The sequence below is a fragment of the Ranitomeya variabilis genome, chromosome 6 (genome assembly GCF_051348905.1).
Source record: "Ranitomeya variabilis isolate aRanVar5 chromosome 6, aRanVar5.hap1, whole genome shotgun sequence".
NCBI classification, from domain to species: domain Eukaryota; kingdom Metazoa; phylum Chordata; class Amphibia; order Anura; family Dendrobatidae; genus Ranitomeya; species Ranitomeya variabilis.
This window is the reverse complement of record NC_135237.1, coordinates 412,725,110-412,749,344: the sequence shown is the minus strand read 5'-3', so window position 1 is coordinate 412,749,344 and position 24,235 is coordinate 412,725,110. Positions and strand designations below refer to the sequence as shown.

The 24,235-nt window shown below is 42.4% G+C and overlaps 1 protein-coding gene across 1 annotated transcript in view; it reads left to right on the top strand.

Annotated features, from left to right (window-relative positions):
- The window catches only part of LOC143781205 (uncharacterized), a 108,234-nt gene extending 84,414 nt beyond the window's left edge, over window positions 1-23,820 (top strand). The window contains exons 4-6 of the mRNA XM_077267691.1: window positions 3,007-3,143; window positions 9,432-9,583; window positions 23,650-23,820. Of these exons, the coding sequence (XP_077123806.1) occupies window positions 3,007-3,143; window positions 9,432-9,583; window positions 23,650-23,795 (435 nt within the window). The 3' untranslated portion in view covers window positions 23,796-23,820. The remainder of the gene's footprint in view (window positions 1-3,006; window positions 3,144-9,431; window positions 9,584-23,649) is intronic.
- Window positions 23,821-24,235: the final 415 nt, after the last annotated feature.

The window sequence follows — 24,235 nt, the reverse complement described above, 5'->3', positions numbered from 1 at the left end:
ATTGGAGGCAATTCTTGATGACTTCAACGTGTTCCTTCATACAGGGGCCCAGTGGGTATCCAAAGAGTCCTGAAGATATCAATGGTACAGCCAAAGTTCTACGAGGAAGTGTATCTCTCCCTAGCCGTCCTGCAAGAATGACCACTGTCTGTAAGGTGGTCTGCAACATTGTACGGCAATGCTCGGGTGTCCTGTAGTCATATATAGGACCTGCAGTGTGTAGCACTATATCACAGGGCAAATTCCCTCCCTGGGTGGTCATAGCATCTCCTGGATGCAAGGGGCCATAAGTGGCAAGGTAGGCCTGACACTCTTGGGCTATGGTTGGGCCCCCCTTTTTAACTATCTGTTGGGCCAAACCACCTCTATGTGACAGGGTAGAATTAGCTGGGTTCACTATGGCCCCACCTGGTGGGTAAGTATGTCCCCATACCCCACTAAGAGAACCTGGGAGCCCTGAGGTGTGATGTAATAGTGTGAATGACAGGGGAACCAGATTTCAGAGTCATGGGGCAACTTAGAGGATTTGTTGAGAGGGGTAGATAGTGGGCTCCTTCCGGGCCGGGGGGATTCGAACGGACCTAATAGCATTGGCAGGGCAGGGGGAATTGTAACGGCCTGGTTGTCCAGGTCCTCCGATTCTTCATCATCTCCGATAGCTTGGCGTCTCATACGCATTGCGGACTGGAAAGCTGCACTGCCGGTCAGAGCATCAAGGGTAAAGGGACCCTGACCTGGCGTGTTTACAAATATCACAGTGGGTTGCACTGGGAGACTAGACCCCGAGACTGAAGTGGAAACGGGAACATTAGAGGTGGAGGCAGCATCAGTCGGTGCCGGAGGTTTCTCAGGAAGTGGTGGTCCCTGATAGTACTCGCCGGAAAGTGTTACCAGTGGACATAGTGGCTGGGGAGGAATTCCGGGTGCACCAAGATGGCTGCCGGTGGAGGCGTGGCATGCCCCACTTCCGGGGGAAGTTCCGGGTGCATCAAGATGGCTGCTGGAGGAAGTGTGGCGTGCCCCACTTCCGGGGGAAGTTCCGGGTGCACCAAGATGGCTGCTGGAGGAAGTGTGGCGTGCCCCACTTCCGTCCATGGTCTGGGCGGAACCCCGAGGACGGCCCGCCCCACACACACGGCAGGTTTCCACCCAGGTTGGATTCTGCACGCCACAAACAGGACACACCCACGCTTCTGGAGAGTTTGGCCCGTCGCCATTATAGGGTGGTGGCTGGGACTGCATTTTCATCATCAGTGGCACGGCGGCCATTTTACAATCTGTAAGATCACAGTTCAAAGGCATTTTATAACCAAACACGGGTTCCGCATTGTCTGATCCTCCCTCCCCATCGACCTCTTTCCATCCTTCATTCTTCAAGCCTCGCGCAACTCGCAGATGAGCTTGTGCTTGTTCTAACAATCCTTTATCTTTCAACATGCCTCGCTTGTTCTCTATGAGGTTATACCACATAGCTGGTTGCAATCTCCCTGACGAGGGCAATCCTACATGCTTATACAATCTCTCAACATTCCTGACTGCCTTCTTTCCCTCCCGTGACTCTACTATTGCCTTGACTTCCACAGCATCCTCATCTAACTTGTGGGGCACGGACTTCTTCTGCTTTAAGAGACGCAACATGACTCACAGAATACTGTGGTTTTCTGCAGTAAACCACTGGCAGCGATATATTAACAGACTATCCTGCCACGATATTCCAAACCGTTGAGAGGCAGCCTCCTAGTGAGAGCCCTCCACAAAAATTCTGGTGGTCCCGTATGGGGCGTCTTAATTACCTGTTTATGGTGGTCCCGTTTCGGGACGTCTTAATTACCTATTTCTGGTGGTCCCGTACGGGGCGTCTTAATTACCTATTTGTACTCAAAATTCTGGTGGTCCCCCACTTGGGATGTCTTAATTACCGGTTAGTACAATATCACAGAGGCTGCGTCTCCTATCCCTTTCTCTAAGCTGCCCCACAATCTACAACCTGCTCAATTTATCACTCCACTTCACTACTAGACAATAGTCACGGGTAGGGTGGTTGAACGGAGTACAATGACCGGTGGAGGAGGTGTGGTGTACATGAGGACGCGCCGGATGCGACGTCTCTCAGTTGCTGGTTCAGAGCGTGGCACAGGATCGCATTCGATCTCGCCACTCGACCGGTCACTCCCCAGACCCAAGGAGACCACAGACAAACCAATAACGGCTGAGACACTAGCAAGTGTGACACATACAGTGTATATGATCGCCACTTACCGTGTTCGGAGGGTGATCAGTCCTCGAGGTCAGCCACTACGGGTATCATCCGCAGACATCCAGGCATGGGTCCAGAGGGTCTCGGATCGCTGTCCACACCCCCCGTTGGGCTCCAAATTGTCGGGGTCGTAACGACAATATACCCTCATTCACCAGTCATTCCAAATTAAACTATAAGCATGTGGTACCGGGTAAGAATGAGTTAGACAGGTAGCTGGTTCAATCTCAGTGCATGCTCATGTGACTATATGTGTCCAGAGCAGTTGCAGCAACTACTTTATTTTTGAATACACAGTACTATTGTTTAGGAAAAAAGGAATGCATTAGGCGGAGTTTAAGCAGCATACATCTAGTGCTCAGTCTCTCTCTCTGATTCGTCAGAACGTCTCCCCGTGGTTACTTCTTTCTTCACATTCCAGAGTTATCTTTTCAGGAGAAATGAAACTTAACCCTTCAGATTCTAAACTGAAGTGAAGAATGAACACTGGCAGCCATCTTTAGATACAATTACATTTGCATTTGCTAGCAGATAGGAAAAACTTATTGTTTCACAGTATAAGATATATAAAAGTACAAAGGTATATAAGAAAATATATTCTCACCTTGACAACATAACCATATTTTATTAGTTGTGTCATATGTATTATGAAGAGACTATATTGTTTTGTCATGTTATATTTGTGATGAAAATGTTTATTTTTTTTCCTGTTAATCGTTTTTTTATAATCATCACTATTAACTCTTCAGATCTTAGACTTAATTGAAGATGTTCAAGAACACATTGTTTTGAAGGAACCTAAACTTCTTAAAGCTTTAATACCAGTTGAAAAAGTACATATCACAATTTTAGTGGCTCATTTACAGACAAAAGATGATGTCAGAAGGTAAGTTATACTCTGAGAGCCTAAAAAGGATTAATATATACCGCTTTCCAAATTATTCAAATGCTGTTTTTTTCTATGATATTCATTTTTCAAATGAGTCAGTTTAATGTTCAAATCATCAACTGTATTATTCACATTTCACTGGATAAACCTCCCAATGATAACAGCATTTTTCAAAAGTAAAAGCACAATCACAGTGCGCACTGTGTTGCCGGCACAGATCAATAGACAGTAGCTGGCAACAGAGCAGCATGCACTGCCAGTGCACATTATCTTGATATGCATGGTTCAAAGACCTGTGATGCTACTTGGGTGTCCCAATATGGAGGTCGGTGAACTTCTGCTGCTTGGAATTCTGGGATCCAGACACATCTGGATGGAACAGGATGCGAAGACATTACAAGGTGAGTATCATGGCTCCCGGGTAATACTGCTGTGGGAAACGCTGCACACAGCAGCAAGGGAGCTGAGCAAAGCGCCGGGTTCCTAACCAGGTACAAACAGGCGCTGAACCATGTGACAGAATGGGAGGTGATTGGGGCGGAGATAGATGCCAGGGAACAGAGAAAGGATAAACACAAGAGAGTAGTCAAACAAGCTAAGATCGGAGCCAAGAGATCACGAAGTACCAAAGGGGTGAGACGGGAATGTCAGAAATCCAGAAGAATGAACAAACAATCCAATAGAGTAACGCATGGAGAGCAAGGAAAACATTTGCAAACTGAGCACACACTCCAGAGGTCAGGCACACAGATGAGAACAGAAAGTATAGCTGACAGTGAAACCTAGTCTGGAGTGAGTATACATACCCCTCCCAGATCGAAAGGTAGGCCAGCAAAATTAACCCTGTGAGTGTAGGACATTAACCATGTCCTAACCATGACAGTAAGTATGTATTAAAGGGAACCTGTCACCCCGTTTTTTCGGTATGAGATAAAAATACTGTTAAATAGGGCCTGAGCTGTGCATTACAATAGTGTATCTTGTGGACCCCCGTTCCCCACCTATGCTGCCGAAATACGTTACCAAAGTAGTCGTTTTCGCCTGTCAATCAGGCTGGTCAGGTCGGATGGGCGTGGTGTCTTCCCCCAGATCTTGCGTAGTTTTCCGTTGGTGGCGTAGTGGTGTGCGCATGTCCAAGGTCCCGAATCCTGCACAGGGGTGTGAAAATAGCAGCGATGTCCGTTATTCCATTGGTGATCGGTGGGCGCGGCCATCTTGCTTTGGCCGCACGTGCGCAGAAGCGGCGCTCTGCTGGCCGTGGCTTCAGGAAAATGGCCGCGGGCATCCGCGCGTGCGCAGATGGCTATCGCGGCGGCCATTTTCGTGAAGCAGAGTTCGCATCTCGGCTTCACGAAAATGGCCGCCGCGATAGCCATCTGCGCACGCGCGGATGCCCGCGGCCATTTTCCTGAAGCCGCGGCCAGCAGAGCGCCGCTTCTGCGCACGCGCGGCCAAAGCAAGATGGCCGCGCCCACCGATCACCAATGGAATAACGGACATCGCTGCTATTTTCACTCCCCTGTGCAGGATTCGGGACCTTGGACATGCGCACACCACTACGCCACCAACGGAAAACTACGCAAGATCTGGGGGAAGACACCACGCCCATCCGACCTGACCAGCCTGATTGACAGGCGAAAACGACTACTTTGGTAACGTATTTCGGCAGCATAGGTGGGGAACGGGGGTCCACAAAATACACTATTGTAATGCACAGCTCAGGCCCTATTTAACAGTATTTTTATCTCATACCGAAAAAACGAGGTGACAGGTTCCCTTTAAGATGGATCCCTTGGGGTTTCATCTAAATAACGTCAATCAGAGATTTAGATGGAAACCCCAAAGTGAGTACTCAGCATAGAGCATGACATAAATTTTAGTAAAAAGTTAAATATTTAAATGTCTATTATTTATTTTATAACCCCTTTTAAGCACAACAATCAGAGGAGGAGACAGGTTTTGATCTTTTTACTGCCATCTTCTGTATTCCAAATGAGAAAGTTCTGAGATTGCTGCAGGGGAAGGCAGACAAATTGAATTGGTAAAAACAGGAGTTTAAAAGCCACTTACATTTTAATTTATTTTACAGGAATAGTCTGTTATATTTTGTTTCATAAGTGTGTTTCACATGTCATCATCTATCATAAAATACAAAAATGATGTACATTATGCCCAGCCCAGCACCATTCCTCTCTGCACCCTGTTGGTCATGTCACAGTATGTCATGTGACTGCTGCAGCCAATCAATAGCTGCTAATCTGCTGCAGACTTAATCTGTCAGTGCGGACTTTGCCATTTAAAACATCCGTTCTCACAGAAAAGTGAAGGCTGCAATGGTTATGGTACATTCCTTATGTTGCATGACTACTGGGAAACTCCGTTCTATGATGTGGGGAAAGGTGCAAGTCAGAGAAGTAAAATGATTTTAGCATCATGAGGAGCATTTACTGTATGCAGTATAGAAACATTTAATTTTATACAGTGCCTACAAGTAGTATTCAACCCCCTGCAGATTTAGCAGGTTTACACATTTGGAATTAACTTGGCATTGTGACATTTGGCCTGTAGATCAGCCTGGAAGTGTGAAATGCACTGCAGCAAAAAAGAATGTTATTTCTTTGTTAATTTTTTTTTTAAATTGGGAAAAGTTTTTTCAGAGGGTCATTTATTATTCAACCCCTCAACCCACCAGAATTCTGTTTGGTTCCCCTAAAGTATTAAGAAGTAGTTCAGGCACAAAGAACAATGAGCTTCACATGTTTGGATTAATTATCTCTTTTTCCAGCCTTTTCTGACTATTTAAGACCCTCCCCAAACTTGTGAACAGCACTCAAACATGGTCAACATGGGAATGACAAAGGAGCATTCCAAGGCCATCAGAGACAAGATCGTGGAGGGCCACAAGGCTGGCAAGGGGTACAAAACCCTTTCCAAGGAGTTGGGCCTACCTGTCTTCACTGTTGGGAGCATCATCCGGAAGTGGAAGGCTTATGGAACTACTGTTAGCCTTCCACGGCCTGGACAGCCTTTGAAAGTTTCCTCCCGTGCCGAGGCCAGGCTTGTCCGAAGAGTCAAGGCTAACCCAAGGACAACAAGGAAGGAGCTCCGGGAAGATCTCATGGCAGTGGGGACATTGGTTTCAGTCAATACCATAAGTAACGTACTCCACCGCAATGGTCTCCGTTCCAGACGAGCCCGTAAGGTACCTTTACTTTCAAAGCGTCATGTCAAGGCTCGTCTACAGTTTGCTCATGATCACTTGGAGGACTCTGAGACTGACTGGTTCAAGGTTCTCTGGTCTGATGAGACCAAGATCGAGATCTTTGGTGCCAACCACACACGTGACGTTTGGAGACTGGATGGCACTGCATACGACCCCAAGAATACCATCCCTACAGTCAAGCATGGTGGTGGCAGCATCATGCTGTGGGGCTGTTTCTCAGCCAAGGGGCCTGGCCATCTTGTCCGCATCCATGGGAAGATGGATAGCACGGCCTACCTGGAGATTTTGGCCAAGAACCTCCGCTCCTCCATCAAGGATCTTAAGATGGGTCGTCATTTCATCTTCCAACAAGACAATGACCCAAAGCACACAGCCAAGAAAACCAAGGCCTGGTTCAAGAGGCAAAAAATCAAGGTGTTGCCTCCTGACCTTAACCCAATTGAAAACTTGTGGAAGGAGCTCAAGATTAAAGTCCACATGAGACACCCAAAGAACCTAGATAACTTGGAGAAGATCTGCATGAAAGAGTGGGCCAAGATAACTCCAGAGAACTGTGCCGGCCTGATCAGGTCTTATAAAAGACGATTATTAGCTGTAATTGCAAACAAAGGTTATTCCACAAAATATTAAACCTAGGGGTTGAATAATAATTGACCCACACTTTTATGTTTAAAATTTATAAAAATTTAACTGAGCAACAACACTTTTTGGTTTGTAAGATTTATGCATCTGTTAATAAATCCTGCTCTTGTTTGAAGTTTGAAGGCTCTAACTTATTTGCATCTTATTAAACCTGCTAAATCTGCAGGGGGTTGAATACTACTTGTAGGCACTGTAGATGGTTGATTTTTTTTTTTATATACACACGTGGTCAAAATTGTTGGTACCCCTCGTTTAATGACAGAAAAACCCACAATGGTTGCAGAAATAACTTGAATCTGACAAATGAAAGTCAGACATTGCTTTTCAACCATGCTTCCACAGAATTTTAAAAAATAAAACTCATGAAATAGGCCTGGACAGAAATGATGGTACCCTTAACTTAACATTTTGTTGTACAACCTTTTGAGGCAATCACTGCAATCAAATGATTCCTTTAACTGTCAATGAAACTTCTGCACCTCTTGACAGGTATTTTGGTCAACTCCTCAAGAGCAAACTGCTCCAGTTGTCTCGTTTTTGAAGGTTGCCTTTTTCAGACGACATGTTTCAGCTGTTTCCGAAGATGCTCAATAGGATTTAGGTCAGGGCTCAAAGAAGGCTACTTCAGAATAGTCCAATGTTTTCCTCTTAGCCATTCTTGGCTGTTTTAGCTGTGTTTTGGGTCATTATCCTGTTGCAAGACCATGACCTGCAACTGAGACCAAGCTTTCTGACACTGGGCAGCACATTTCTCTCTAGAATCCTTTCATAGTCTTGAGATTTCATTGTACCCTGCACAGATTCTAGAAACCCTGTGCCAGATGCAGCAAAGCAACCCAAGAACATATCAGAGCCTCCTCCATGTTTCACAGTAGGGACAGTGTTCTTTTCTGTATATGCTTCATTTTTCCGTCTGTGAACATAGAGCTCATGTGCCTTGCCAAAAAGTTCCATTTTTGTCTTATCAGTCCATAGGACATTCTCCCAGAAGTTTTGTGGCTTGTCAACATGTAGTTTGGCAAACTCCAGTCTGGCTTTTTTATGTTTCTTTTCAACAATGGTGTCCTACTTGGTCATCTCCCATGAAGTCCACTTTGGCTCATACAATGACAGATGGTGCGATCTGACACTGATGTTCCTTGAGCTTAAAGTTCACCTTTAATCTGTTTAGAAGTTTTTCTGGGCTCTTTTGTTACCATTCTTATTATCCAGCTCTTTGATTTGTCATCAATTTTCCTCCTGCTGCCGTGTCCAGGGAGGTTGGCTACAGTCCCATGGATCTTAAATTTCTGAACAATATGTGCAACTGTAGTCACAGAAACATCAAGCTGCTTGGAGATGGCATTATAACTTTTACCTTTTAACATGTTTGTCTATAATTTTCTTTATATTCTCCTGAGACAACTCTTTCCTTCGCTTCCTTTGGTACCTGTTGAGTGTGATACACACCATGTCACCAAACAGCAAAGTGAGTATCTGTAGCCCTATATACAGGCCCACTCACTGATTCCAAGATTGTAGACACCCGTGATGATAGTGGACACCCCTTGATTTAACATGTCCTTTTTGTCACATTATTTTCAGGGGTACCATCATTTCTGTCCAGGCCTATTTAACTTTATTTATTAAGTTTTATTTTTTTTTTAATTCTGTGGAAGCATGGTTGAAAAGCAATGTCTAACTTTCATTTGTTCATTTTCATAGATCTTTTATTTATTACTTTTGTCAGATTCAAGTTATTTCTGTGACCATTGTGGGTTTTTCTGTCATTAAACAAGGGGTACCAACAATTTTGACCACGTGTGTATGTATGTATGCATATATGAACACTTATGGCCGAATGTGTTGGCACCCTTGAAATTGCTCCAGAAAATGAAGTATTTCTCTCAGAAAGTTGTTGCAGTTACTCATGTTGTGTTGTACACATGTTTATTTCCTTTTGTGTGTATTGTAATGACACAAACAAACAGAGAAAAAAGAAAACTGAACATAATTTTGCACAAAACCTCAAAAATGGGGTGGAAATTTTTTTGGGCACTCTCAACTTGTATGGGCCATGTTTGGGGTTTTGTGTAAAATTATGTTCAATTTGCTTTGTTTTCTCTTTTATTGTGTTGTTCCAATACACACAAAGGCAATATACGTGTATAACAAAACATGTGTAATTGCAATAATTTTCTGGGAGAAATGCTTCATTTTCTGGAACAATTTCAAGGATGCCAACACTCAGTCATGACTATAAATAATTTTTGTTTTTTAAACTATTCACTGTTCAACCATTGTTTCATACCTAGTAAATCATTACATGAAATGCTACTAGAAATTAAGATTTAAGGGGAAAGTAAGATTTAAAAATGGCTGACTACTTCCCTCTTTTTATGATTTGATCTCAAAATAATTGCTACTATTCTACTTTTCAGAGCCATCTCTGCTTTGCTGCAGAGTAAGAAAGAAATTGAAAAAGTTTTGCATGAGAAACCTTTTGGGCTACCTTTTCATGGAATTGGCCAGTTCAATAACCAAGTTATTTACATAAAGATAACAGAACATGAACTGTTGTCTAAAATTGCAGGTATAGTGTCTTGGAAACTCCTTTTTATATTAGAGGGATATTCCCATTTGAATTTATGATGGATATTGTTTGTTTTGCAACTGTACAATATATTAAAATGTTCCCTGTTCCTCAAATATTGCTATTCTTTTATTTGCTGATCACTGCAGCTGGACACCCCTCATTTTAAATGCTATGATCCACCAGATAAAAAAAACACCACGATAAAATCCCTTCCCAGACTGGTGCCATTTCAGCGATGTTGGTTCTTTGTCTGGAAGTGGTCACATGAGCACTGCTGCCCATCAGTTTTGTCTTCTACTGATGGGCTAACATATTTGTCATACATAACCGTTCCATCAGATGGAAGTGCCCACTACAAAACAAGTGCCATAATTGCTGGAACAGCAGCAGCCAAGGAAACGAGTATTTGTTACTTTATTACTTTTTACAAATTTTTTTATCTGAAATAGTTTAGCATTTAAGAAGGGTATGCCTATTAATTGGAAAACTCAATTTAGCACTACTGCGCTTGTTGATGCTGCAGATGTAGGGTTGCCCATTTTAGCAGCATCAGAATGCCATCAGCCAATGTAGTGACTGATCTGTAGTGTTAGACAGGCAGAAGTGACCAATCCGATGCAATCAGGAAATTGGCTAGCTCAGAGGCTGTGAAATCCTTATTGATTTGTCCCTTCCTATTTGTTGAGAATTTTGCAGTTTCTATCAAGATGGAATGTTTCTGTCCCTCCTGGTTATATGAGCTGCAGGCAGTAGCGTAACAGGAAGTTTGTGGGCCACAATGCAAAATCTCCAATAGGACTCCCAAACAACTTGAGTCTTTAAAAATAGTGGTCTCATAGGCTCTAGGGCTCAGGTATGACTGCAAACTTCCCCCCTCTAAATAGAGACTCTGCAACCAAGCTCTTAACTAGCCATCAAATAATCCCCCCAAAAAACAAGTGGAAAATTAGAACAAAATTTAAACAGCTGCATTTCAGGGAACTTTTTATTTAATATTATTATTATTATTATTTATTGTTATAGACCCATTTATTCTATGGCGCTTTACATGTAAGGAGGGGTATACATAATAAAAACAAGTACAATAATCTTAAACAATACAAGTCATAACTGGTACAGGAGGACTATTATGACTAAGTTGCGGTGAGGCGCCCTCTGGTGGATGTTCTCATGAACTGGAGCCTTGGAAAAGTTCCCACGCTCGAGTTCATATGAGTTCATCCACCAGAGGGCGCCTCACCGCAACTCAATGTAAGTACAGATCACTCAGCTTTCCTTTCATCACCCGGGGATTACAGACACGAGCGAGTGCTTTAGCGCAGCTCCTGCCTGTAAAATGATTTAACCCCTTCAGATGGATTTACTTCGTGGGACGTGACAGGTCATCAGAGGGTATGTATATTGTGGGTTTATTATTTTGCCAAGCGAGGGTCTTCAGGTGGATTGAGAGAGCAATAAAATACTAAAACAACCGGTGTGTTTATTTCATTAAAATATTTTTTAATAATGTGTGTGTGCGCTTTTTAACCCTTTCAGACAATTGGATTAATAATGGATAGGTGTCATAATTGACGCCTCTCTATTATTAATCTGGCTTAATGTCACCTTACAATAGCAAGGTGGCATTAACCCTTCATTACCCCATATCCCACCGCTACACGGGAGTGGGAAGAGAGAGGCCAAGTGCCAGAATTGGCGCATCTTCCAGATGTGCCTTTTCTGGGGTGGCTGGGGGCAGGTGTTTGTAGCCAGGAGGGGCCAATAACCATGGACCCTCTCCTGGCTATTAATATCTGCCCTCAGTCACTGGCTTTACCACTCTGGCGGAGAAAATTGCACGGGAGCCCACGCCAATTTTTTCCGCCATTTAACACTTTATTTTAGCAGCTACAGCGCCCAAATTTTGCACATACACACTACTAACATTAGTAGTGTGGAATATGCAAAAAAAAAAGGGGATATGAGATGGTTTACTGTATGTAAACCATGTCTCATATCCTGTCGGGTTTGTGAAGGAGAAATGAAAAGCCGGCAATTAAATTACCGGCTTTTCACATATCTCGCGCTGAATTAAACATAAATACAGAAAATATATATATATATATATATATATATATATATATATATATATATATATATATATATATATATATATATATATATATATATATACAGTGGGGCAAAAAAGTATTTAGTCAGTCAGCAATAGTGCAAGTTCCACCACTTAAAAAGATGAGAGGCGTCTGTAATTTACATCATAGGTAGACCTCAACTATGGGAGACAAACTGAGAAAAAAAAATCCAGAAAATCACATTGTCTGTTTTTTTAACATTTTATTTGCATATTCTGGTGGAAAATAAGTATTTGGTCAGAAACAAACAATCAAGATTTCTGGCTCTCACAGACCTGTAACTTCTTCTTTAAGAGTCTCCTCTTTCCTCCACTCATTACCTGTAGTAATGGCACCTGTTTAAACTTGTTATCAGTATAAAAAGACACCTGTGCACACCCTCAAACAGTCTGACTCCAAACTCCACTATGGTGAAGACCAAAGAGCTGTCAAAGGACACCAGAAACAAAATTGTAGCCCTGCACCAGGCTGGGAAGACTGAATCTGCAATAGCCAACCAGCTTGGAGTGAAGAAATCAACAGTGGGAGCAATAATTAGAAAATGGAAGACATTCAAGACCACTGATAATCTCCCTCGATCTGGGGCTCCACGCAAAATCCCACCCCGTGGGGTCAGAATGTTCACAAGAACGGTGAGCAAAAATCCCAGAACCACGCGGGGGGACCTAGTGAATGAACTGCAGAGAGCTGGGACCAATGTAACAAGGCCTACCATAAGTAACACACTACGCCACCAAGGACTCAGATCCTGCAATGCCAGACGTGTCCCACTGCTTAAGCCAGTACATGTCCGGGCCTGTCTGAAGTTTGCTAGAGAGCATTTGGATGATCCAGAGGAGTTTTGGGAGAATGTCCTATGGTCTGATGAAACCAAACTGGAACTGTTTGGTAGAAACACAACTTGTCGTGTTTGGAGGAAAAAGAATACTGAGTTGCATCCATCAAACACCATACCTACTGTAAAGCATGGTGGTGGAAACATCATGCTTTGGGGCTGTTTCTCTGCAAAGGGGCCAGGACGACTGATCCGGGTACATGAAAGAATGAATGGGGCCATGTATCGTGAGATTTTGAGTGCAAACCTCCTTCCATCAGCAAGGGCATTGAAGATGAAACGTGGCTGGGTCTTTCAACATAACAATGATCCAAAGCACACCGCCAGGGCAACGAAGGAGTGGCTTCGTAAGAAGCATTTCAAGGTCCTGGAGTGGCCTAGCCAGTCTCCAGATCTCAACCCTATAGAAAACCTTTGGAGGGAGTTGAAAGTCCGTGTTGCCAAGCGAAAAGCCAAAAACATCACTGCTCTAGAGGAGATCTGCATGGAGGAATGGGCCAACATACCAACAACAGTGTGTGGCAACCTTGTGAAGACTTACAGAAAACGTTTCACCTCTGTCATTGCCAACAAAGGATATATTACAAAGTATTGAGACGAAATTTTGTTTCTGACCAAATACTTATTTTCCACCATAATATGCAAATAAAATGATAAAAAAACAGACAATGTGATTTTCTGGATTTTTTTTTCTCAGTTTGTCTCCCATAGTTGAGGTCTACCTATGATGTAAATTACAGACGCCTCTCATCTTTTTAAGTGGTGGAACTTGCACTATTGCTGACTGACTAAATACTTTTTTGCCCCACTGTATATATATATATATATATATATATATATATATATATATATATATATATATATATATATATATATATATATATATATATATATATGTCTCAAATATATATATATATATATATATATATATATATATATATATATATATATATACTGTATATATGTTTTCCCGAACATTTGAGCACATAAATCCATTAGATGTCGGTTTTGCAAGCCTGCGAGAAAATATCGCAGTACGGATGCCATACGGATTACATACGGAGGATGCCATGCGCAAAATATGCTGACACACCCTGCCTACGGATCACTATTTTGGGAACATTTCTCCGTATTACGGCCGTATTACGGCCGTAAAAAACGGACCGTATTGTCTTACGCTGAGTGTGACTCCAGCCTTAGACAGGTGTCTTTTAAACCAAGTTGCTATCATTCAACCGCTGTTTAAGAGTGGCTTCCATATGTTTAAAGTCTGGGTCTGATTTATATTTTAATGCCTTATCTATTAGTTCCTATAGTTTTTTTTTTTTTTTTTTTTGGGGATAGTCTTAAAGTGAATAGATGATGAGATTGACTCTCTTTCCTGCTTGAATAGAAGAACTGTTATATTAGAATTCAATCTTGGAACTATTGAAATCTTCAACCCCCTGTGTATAATATTCTGTTTAATATAATGTTCCTGTGATTGTACCTCCCACTACGATTTTATATTATTTTTATACGCCACTAGAAGTTCAACAAAGATAGATTTCAATGTAGGTCTTTTCAGAGAAAAACTCTTGATTGTGATCTCAGAGATCTTCCGCATCACTTAGACACAGAGCAGTATTCACCGGCCCTGTCAAAAAAACTAGCCATATCAAAAACAGAACCTTCAGAAGATATGAAAAAGTAAATAAGTAGTACAACAAATAAAAAGAAAAACCCCTAAACAATAACTTATTATTTATCCTATAAAACTTAGGTATAACATATCTAACCCTCATTATATAAAAGTACAGGGTCAAGACACAATAAAACATTGTTCTCTCACTTCCCAACTTGGTTCTGTCCTATCACATCTTGAGCTATTTCTACTCCCCTTGCATCTGCTTTCTTTGAAGGCTTTACTTCAAGGCTGATGAGTATTTGTTCCAGTTCCTTAATCCTTTCTCCACATTTGCAATACATGTGCGTAATGAATGGGAAGGACTTCTCGACTGATGCCTTACATGAACATCAAGTCAATCATGTGACCACTGAGACTAATCGTGCACAGGGGACTTGGCGCCTTTTGTCCAGGTGGTGGTGACGCACCCTCCCTCCCCGCAACTACAAACGCTGTGATTAACTGTTCAATACTGATGTCCAGCCTAGAATTGGTGCTCAAAGAACCCGGCAACCATTGCATCATTAAGGCCAGCTCTGATTGGTTCAATCGATGTCATCATCGATCGCACCATTCAGTAAGCACAGACATGCTGTGACCTGTAAGTAACCGCCCTGAACTTCCCTGATCTAGCTTCAGATTTGTACAGGGCGGTCACTCTGTCTGTGCACTGTGCTGGGCCTTGTGGTGCCACAGAAGTCTGTGCCGTCACGGAGATCACTGCTGTTGCTTGTCTGTTCTCCTGCTGAAGAAGAAAGAAGAGTTCCTGATCGCTCCCTGATCTTTCCCTAACCCCACCCCCGTTCAGACACCGATCACTGATTGGTACTTGATTTTTTTTCCTTTGTAATTTGCATTCTATGCAAGCCGGGGTGTGGCCTCCCTCTCCTGAGCTGGAAATTACATTTAAAGGCTTCCCTAGACTGGTGTCCACTGGTTGGTACCCTGTCCTTTTGTCTGCCCTTATTCACACACACTGAGATCAACTTTGACACATGTAAAGGTTTTTAATATTACAGTGTAGGACCATCCTGATCAGAGTCATCTTGTTAACGGTGGGATGGCTTTTATGCTATTTCTCTCCCAGGCCCTCTGCCGCTGACGAGAAGACCCAACCAAAGCAGCAGCAGAGGGCTGAGAGAGGGGAAAACCTGATGGATCGGTGGCTGCCTGTTCCTCAGCCTGTGAGGCCTGACAGGTTGCTACATTTCTGGTGGATGATTGGGACTGTTTCTGTTTGTTGGTTGGTTGATGAGGGGCCGCTACAACAGAGGCTGATCCAGGTTGTATTGTGCTGCAACAGGTTCTGTGGTAAAAATAAAAGAAAAGCATTAGTAAGAAAACAAAAAAAGGTTAAATAGTAAGACAACATAAAAGGTACTCCCATTCGGGTAGCAAGCGCAGGCCTCAGAAAAGCAAGGTTATGGTGGTATTTGTATTTTCTTATTATCCTTTGAGTAGCACCACTTTTAACCTGGTTCACCTGTCTCATGTCCTTGTTAAAGGATCCTTCATTGAGCGCCAAAGCACTCTTATTCTCTTCACTGTGAAGGGGGAAAAAAAAGGAAAAAGTTAATTGTAAAACAGTGCACCTACATTTACAGTTTCACTGGCACCTCACACCACACTGCAATACTTACCAAAATCATTTCTGTTACATGGCGTGGCATGGTCCCAATCATGCAACAGCAATCTGGCCACATCTTCCCAGAGTTGTCGAATCAAAACAATGCCGGAGTGCTGACGATCACGGGTGTCCCACAACGGTACTCGCTCTTGCACAAGGTTAATTAGTTGCTCGTTGTCAATGTCCTGTTTGGCTTCTTCCCGTTGTGGAACCTATAGATCCAATAAAACTAAATAATTTTAAGTTAAAAAAAATTACAACTCTGATGAAAAGAATACTTACACCACATCATTCCTCCTGAAACACATGAGCCCAACGACCCTGGGAAGCATCCTTTCCACTCGGCTGCTCCTGTTCTTCATCATTGGAAGGTACCTGTAAAGAAATTACATAATTTAACACAGGTATAGTATTGCCAGTCAATACATACCAATCAGTATAGCAAATATGATTACATAATCTGTGTCATGTCCACCCTGGGAAGCAGTCAGTTCTTCTCTTGAGGACATGATTGAAGAGCAGGCAGCAGTCAAGTGAAACACTACAGAAAAAAAATTAAACAACATTTAAGCCTGTTAAGGGCCAAACACAATGTAGCCCAAAATAAAAAAAAAAAAGATGGTCACCAATACTTACATTACAGTCAGTAGTCCAACAGCACAGCAGTCAGCACATGACAGAGACAGACGGCAGCACTAGGAGAGATGGCAGCACCAAAAGACAACCAATCTAAAGGAACAGAAAAAAAATTTAAGAGACCGACATTTTCAAAGGTTCTATACTTACATAGCGAGTGTTGTCCTCACCAGGATGGCAGCACCAGGAGACAACCAGTCTAAAAGGAACAGCAAAAAAATAATTAGTACAAAGTACAGACAGCAGTGAGAGACAGACATATTCAAAGGTTCTACACTTGCATAGCCAGTGTTATTGTCAGATCCAGAGTCTTGAAAGTAATGGCCTTGCAGTTTCCACAATTCCTTTTATCACCTTTGGTTTTTGGGGGTGGTAACATCATTTCCTGGACACGATTAGTGTGAAGTACGCATGTGTATCGAACGCATGCGTACACATGTCCTTGCGTACCAATGCCTTCCCATAGACCGTAATCCATTTGTTTGATGCCTCAAAAATGCGACATGTTGTGTTCGCCGCGCCTCGCTGCACACCGCAAAACGATGCATGTGTACACAAACGCATGCAATCGCATGTCCATGCGTACACCATGTTAAATATATGTGTGCATGACGCATGCGGATCAAACGCTGCTCACAAAGACGCAAATGTGAAACCAGCCTTAAGGCTTTGGGAGTAAAACTCACAAGGTGAGCCTTCACAAAAAGTATCTACTTGTATTTCCAAGCATTGAGGATGCCATTAATCTTGACCAGATTCCCAACTCCATTTGCAGAAATTTAGCTCCAATCTTTTAGGAACCTCCACAATGCTTCAATGTTTCCTGCAGATGGACAATATTCTACCATTCTCCAGTGCTTCAGCACTAAAAAAATCCTTCTGTTAGGAAAAATATTTAAAAGTCCACACATACAGCTGGTGAAATAAGTATTGAATACGTCACCTATTTTCTATGTAAATATATTTTTAAAGGTGCTATTGACATCATATTCTCACCAGATGTCAGTAACAACCGATCTAATCCACACAGTTAATGAAATCAAACTGTAGATGTCCATAAATTAAGTGTTGTGTAATAATGAGAAATGACAATGGGAAAAAGTATTGAACAAATGAAAAAATAGAGGTGCAAAAAGCCATGGAAAGCCATGACACCAGTAATTAGAAAACAATCCTGCCACTTAGTGAAAAATATCAACTGATGACCTACAAAATACTGATAGCATTGGTTACAGAAGAAGTTCTAAACTATTTAAGGTTCCCACTTGCACTGTTGGGGCCATAATCCGGAAGTGTAAAGAACACAATTTCACCATGAAATGGCCACAACTAGTTGCTCTCCAAAGATTTCAGACAGATAAGGCTACTTTCACACTAGCGTCGGCCCGTCGCAGTGCGTCGGGCTGACGTACCGATGCATACTGTAAAATAAAAGCACAATGGGGGCAGCGGATGCAGTTTTTCAAGGCATCTGCTGCCCCATTGTAATGGCCGGGGAGGAGGGGGCGGAGTTCCGGCTGCGCATGCGCAGTCAGAAATGGCGGACACGAAGCACAAAAAAGTTACATGTAAAGTTTTTTTGTGCCGACGGTCCGCCAAAACACGACGCATCCGTCGCACGACTGATGCGACGTGTGGCAATGCATCGCTAATGCAGGCCTATGGAGAAAAAAAACGCATCCTGTGGGCAACTTTGCAGGATTCGTTTTTTCTCCAAAACGATGCATTGCGACGTGCGTCGTACAACGCTAGTGTGATAGTAGCCTTAGTGAAAAGAATTATCACAGTTGTCCAATAGCCAAGGACAACCTGTTGAGAGCTACAGAAAGTCCTGGCATCAGCAAGTTCAATTGTTGCGATGAAAACAATAAAGAATGCACTCAATTTCCATTGCCTGTATGCACCCCCCACACACAAACACACACACTCACACGCTAAGCTCTGTTGCTGAACAAGAAGTATGTTCAAGCATGTCTACAGTTTGCTCACCTATATATAGACAAGTCTGTGAAATTCTGGGAGAATATAGTCTGGTCAGATGGACCAAAATTTAACTCTTTGGATGCCATAATACACACCATGTTTGGAGGTCAAAACAACATACCAACAGTGAAGTCTTGGAGGTGGGAACATCATGGTGATGGGCTGTTTTTCAGGATAGGCAGTGTCAAACTTCATATAATTGTAGGAAGGATCAATGGACAAAGCTACTGAGACATTCTAAATCTGCTGCAATCCACCAAGATGATGAAGATGAAATGAGGGTGGACAATGATCTTAAACACACAGCCAAAGAAACTCTCAAGTGGTTTCAGATAAGGAAAATAAAGCTGCTAGAATGGCCCAGTCAATCACCTGACCTGAATCTAATAGAAAATTTATGGAAGGAGCTAAAGCTCAGAGTTTATAGGAGCCCATGGAACCTTCAGGATTTGTGTGGAAGAATGGGTCAACATCACCCATAAGCAATGCTTGAGACTAGTTTGTCCATACAAGAGGCATCTTGAAGCTGTCACCACTATCAAAGGCTTTTGTACAAAGTACTAATTACATTTTAATAAGCATGTTCAATATTTTTCTACTGTGTCATTTATCATTATTACATATTTTATGGACAGCTATGGTTTTATTTCTTTGCCTGTGTGGATTGGATGGGTTGTTACTGAAATTTGGTGAGCATTTCATGTCAATAGCACGTTTAGAAATATACTTGCTTAGAAAATTGGTGTCATATTCAATACTAATTTCACTCACCGTATTTCCTACCATTTTTCTTGTCTTCAAATGTATGGTTTTTGGTGTCCATTCTTTTATGAAGACCACTTTCGGCCAGATTTCTCTGAAAAGTAGCTGGGTTCCAATGTTTGCTGACAGTTTTTGGCTGATATTGCTAAACATATTCTGATTTTGTAGGTAAGTAAGCATGAATTCTTTTATCTTCTGCACTATTTCTGTGGCCAGTCACTATATCTATGGATCTTAAAATGGATTGGACTGCACATTTTTACTCTGTAATCTGAGAGCAACATAACCTAAGGCAAAAAAAAGCTTGGTTCCAGGGATGTATAATTTACTGGTCTGCTTGGTGTAGTTTTCATAGAAAATCTGTTTTTTGTTTGATGTAGATGTAGCAAAGCTTAAAGGGCCACTGTCACCCCCCTCCAGCCGTTATAAACTAAAAGAACCACCTTGTGCAGCAGTAATGCTGCATTCTAACAAGGTGGCTCTTTTAGTTTTAGGTTCAAGTATACCAAAAATAAAGCGTTTTTATACTTAGCCACAATTCCTGTCTCTAGCCAGGGAGGCGGGTCCTCACTCCCCAGCTTGGCCAGCTCCTCTGCTGTCACTCACATCTTCCTGTGCTTTCGGCGCCGCCCCCTCAGCGCTGTTATCGTTTCAAAACCGGCGCCTGCGCTGTGTACTGGTGTCCTGCGCAGACGCAGTAAGCTCTGGCCGTCTGACATCCCAGCCAGGCTTGCACACTGCGCGGGCATTGCGGCCACCCACCTTTGGAATCCCAGCCCCGCACTATGTGTTATGCATTATGCACAGTGCGGGGCGGGGATTCCAAAGGTTCCACCTATACAGAATATTCCGTGTAATGGCTGATACCAGAGAACAAAAGACATCCACAGAACACCAGGATGGATCTGCTGCACAGCAAATAGCTGTAGGACCTGCGATGACATCACTGCCATGTGATTGCCCTAATCACATGGCAGTGACGTCACCGCAGGTCCTACAGCTATTTGCTGTGCAGCAGATCCATCCTGGTGTTCTGTGGATGTCTTTTGTTCTCTGGTATCAGCCATTACACAGAATATTCTGTATAGGTGAAACATAAATATATACTGATAAGAAGACGTTTTCCGGGGATTCCAAAGGTGGGTGGCCGCAATGCCCGCGCAGGCGCTGTGTGCAAGCCTGGCTGGGACATCAGACGGCCAGAGCTTACTGCGTCTGCGCAGGACACCAGTACACAGCGCAGGCGCCGGTTTTGAAACGATAACAGCGCTGAGGGGGCGGCGCCGAAAGCGCAGGAAGACTGGAGTGACGGCAGAGGAGCTGGCCAAGCTGGGGAGTGAGGACCCGCCTACCTGGCTAAAGACAGGAACTGTGGCTAAGTATAAAAACGCTTTATTTGGGGTATACTTGAACCTAAAACTAAAAGAGCCACCTTGTTAGAATGCAGCATTACTGCTGCACAAGGTGGTTCTTTTAGTTTATAATGGCTGGAGGGGGCAGAATTGGAGTAAATGCAGAGACCAGCACCTTTTTTCCTTTAACTCTTTGGTAGAAATAACCACATTTGAAACTGTACATTCAGTCTCCTGAACTTTTTTCCTGATTTTAAAGTCAGTTAATCATTTATTGTACTTGTCACTACCTGACTTTCTGTGTCTCCAGTATCTGCAATGTGCAAGGCATCAGACCTTAACCATAGAAATAAAAAATGTCTGTAGTCTGACTAAAATCCTTGTATTAGTGGAGTTAACAAACTCTGTCTTGAATCATTCAATTAACAATACTTGTAAATGATGGCATTAATGAAGACTGGGACTTTTCATGAATGATTTATAATCAGAGGTACAGTTTGTACATAATCATATATCACAATCTTTTTTGTTTTCTGTTTTAGTACTCCTATATGCAACTGAATACAGTAAATTTAATAAACATGTAGATGAGCATATTATTCACTAACCCATCATAAACTTTTACAGATCTCAATAATAAAGATTAATTGTAGATTTTCCTATAGCTGTATATATATTTTTTGTGAGTTAAGGCTTTTGTGAGAAGGTTTGTGACAATTTACCATCTCTTCGGTAACTTAAGTTGAAAAGAGAGGGAATGGTGTGCATTAGTGATGAGCGAGTATACTCATTTCTTGGTGATTCCCTAACAACCCGGCCACCCCCCCCTCATGTACTCAGGCTGGCTTGCAGCCCTAAATCATGCAGCTGCGTACAAAAACTAAATCTCCGAGCGCTCACAAATACTCAGAGACCACCCGAGCATGCTCGGGAAAACCCGAGCAATGAATACACTCGCTTATCACTAGTGTCAATGTGACTAAAGCTGTGAGTTAAAGTGGTATTATCTGCAGGATACACCATAAATGTCTTAAAGATGCGAGTACTGCACTCGAGAACCAGCTGCCATATTACAACCACTGTAAATAGAGAGGAGTTCTGAAAATTCCCCACAATAAAAATTTGTATGATGACGGTTACTTGGCCATGGTGTTCTTGCACTAGTGTTACTTTCATACCCTAAATTAGGTTCAACAGGCAATTCTAATTATCGATTATGATATACTGTTTGTATAGAATATTGGAAACATAATTCCATGTCAGTCATCTGTATATTATTGGGCATGGAATTATGAAAAAATCCTTAAGCACATGCTGTGGTAACATAACACCTGGCCAGCTTCAATCAACAAAGGATTAACACCCCCACTAGCAACTGGTATGTAACCTTCTACAGGAAGTCCCCTTGTGGATTCAAGCAATGTGGCCTGAGTCCTTTGTTCAGCCAGCTAAGATTTTTTAAAAAGTTGTGGAAATACTATACATTCTAGTGGTACATTGCATATATCTCCGAGATCCCCTGACCAGGGCAAGCGCCTGTTTGCATCTCAAGTCATTCGCGGGAAGGGTGATTCATAGAACAGCCACTAATAGAAGAAAAGAAAATTTGGAGCAACACGGTCCAGATAATAGTTAAAAAGGTATACATTTATTGCATCAAGCACTATTAATAGTCATAAAAATGTAACAAAAATTATGTATAAACCAGTACAGGAGACAATTTAAAGCAAAGAGATCAAGTAGAAAATGGCATGTGCACCCTGATTACATCGATCAATTACATAGTAAAGAGAGAGTGCATGGGTAAGCACATATAGGACATGGGGAGGCATAGATCTTTTGGACATTTTGTGTACCGACACAATTATTAATGTGTTATATAGTAATGACTGTCATATATCCTACTTCTGTCCTTCATACCACTGAAATTTATACATTTTTAACTATTATCTGGACCGTGTTGCTCCAAAATTTATTTTCTTCTATTACAGTTGAATTCTGGAGTGTCCTATTTTAATGCTCTGTCTGGGGCCTGTCCACAGGGCTCTAGGTCCTTATGGCAGTTTTTTTTATTAATGGTTCCTTGTGTGGTCTGTAGTTATAGCATAGAACAGCCACTAGTCACTAGGAAGCAAAAATTGTGTTTACTCTCTGAGTATCAGGGGTCTTATCCAATGGCACCAGAACCTCTGCCCTAGGACCGCCCAGAAAGGAATTATGATCTTTCATAGGTTTTGGGAGATTTATCTTCATGCCTCCAGGGGAGAAGATTTAGGTTCAGCCCAGAGGGCAGGAGGGGAGTGATCCAGAGGGTTAAATGCTTGTGCATAGCACTTCCTATTGCTTTTTCTCTGTGAGGTTGTGAGGACCTTGTGTGAGGACAAGTCACACACAGGGGACAACAAGCCTCCCATGTAGCAGCCCCCCCTACAAGCCAGGGCTTTTATCCAACTGGTAACTGACTATATGTTCTGTTTATACCTTTGTCCTACCACTGTTGTATTGGCATAGTGATTAAATATATAATTTAACCTTGGGCTGCTCTTTTATCTCCATCCACGAATCCACATGTTCATTTCTTGGCCTAATCTCACAAGCTACTGGGGGCGTTTGTTTGGCCCGAAATACACCTGGTCCGTTCACAGGGTAATAACAAACGAGCAACTGGTGGCAGTCCTATCGGGCTGATTAAGGTTCTGTTTCACTGGGGCTAATGAAAGTGGCCTGTCAGGGTTGTGGGCGAGTGTGGTGCCACATCAGTGACTTCGTGGGTGACCTTGTCTCACACCCAGTACCTCCCTGGGCCCATGTGGCTAGGGGAATTCTGTGTAAAACTGTGCCAAGTTAACTTTGTGTCCCTAGGGGGTGCAGAAAGTCACATTGGTGCAAGTGGTAAGACCTTACCACGCGATCCCGCTGACGTAATTGACATCACATGGGGTGGCGAGCTGTGGTTCCTTCTCATCTCCTTCACACTGCTGTTGACCTAAACAATGTGTCTTTAGTGGCACTGAATATACTACACAGAAATAAAAAATCTATATCCTAAACCATTTTGTTTCCTTTTTAGAATTGGTGATACAATGCTTCATGGATGCGGATGTGAATATTACTGGAAGTAAAGACTTTAAGCCACATTTAACATTTTTGAAGCTGTCAAAAGTTCCATCACTTCGTAGAAAGGTATATCATGTTTTATTTCTTATTTTTGCATAGTGAAGAATAAATTACTCTCCAACAGACTTGTCAAAAGTTTTGTTTCCTTTCAAAATCAACATTTTCTAAGTATTCCATACAACAAAATGTTCCCACAATGGGCTATTGATTACATAAAAGATTTCATATTTTGCACAAGCAAAAAAAAGGAATTTTCCTAATAATAAATCCTTTCAAGACCGTGTTGCAAAAAATGAGTGCACTCCAATGCAAGTCTTAGAAGTTTAGACTACATTTTAATTAGCAAGAATTCAACCACATATCAGTCTAATCATTCATTAGACAGGTGTCCAGCAGTCAGAGGTGTATCTAGCCTTTCCTGCACCCGGTGCAAAGGATCAGTTAGGCGCCCCCCCCCCCCAAACCCTCCTCCATTTGAACCTTAACTCTATTGAAACTGTATGACCAAGCCAAGGAACATTCCTGAATCTCCATAATGT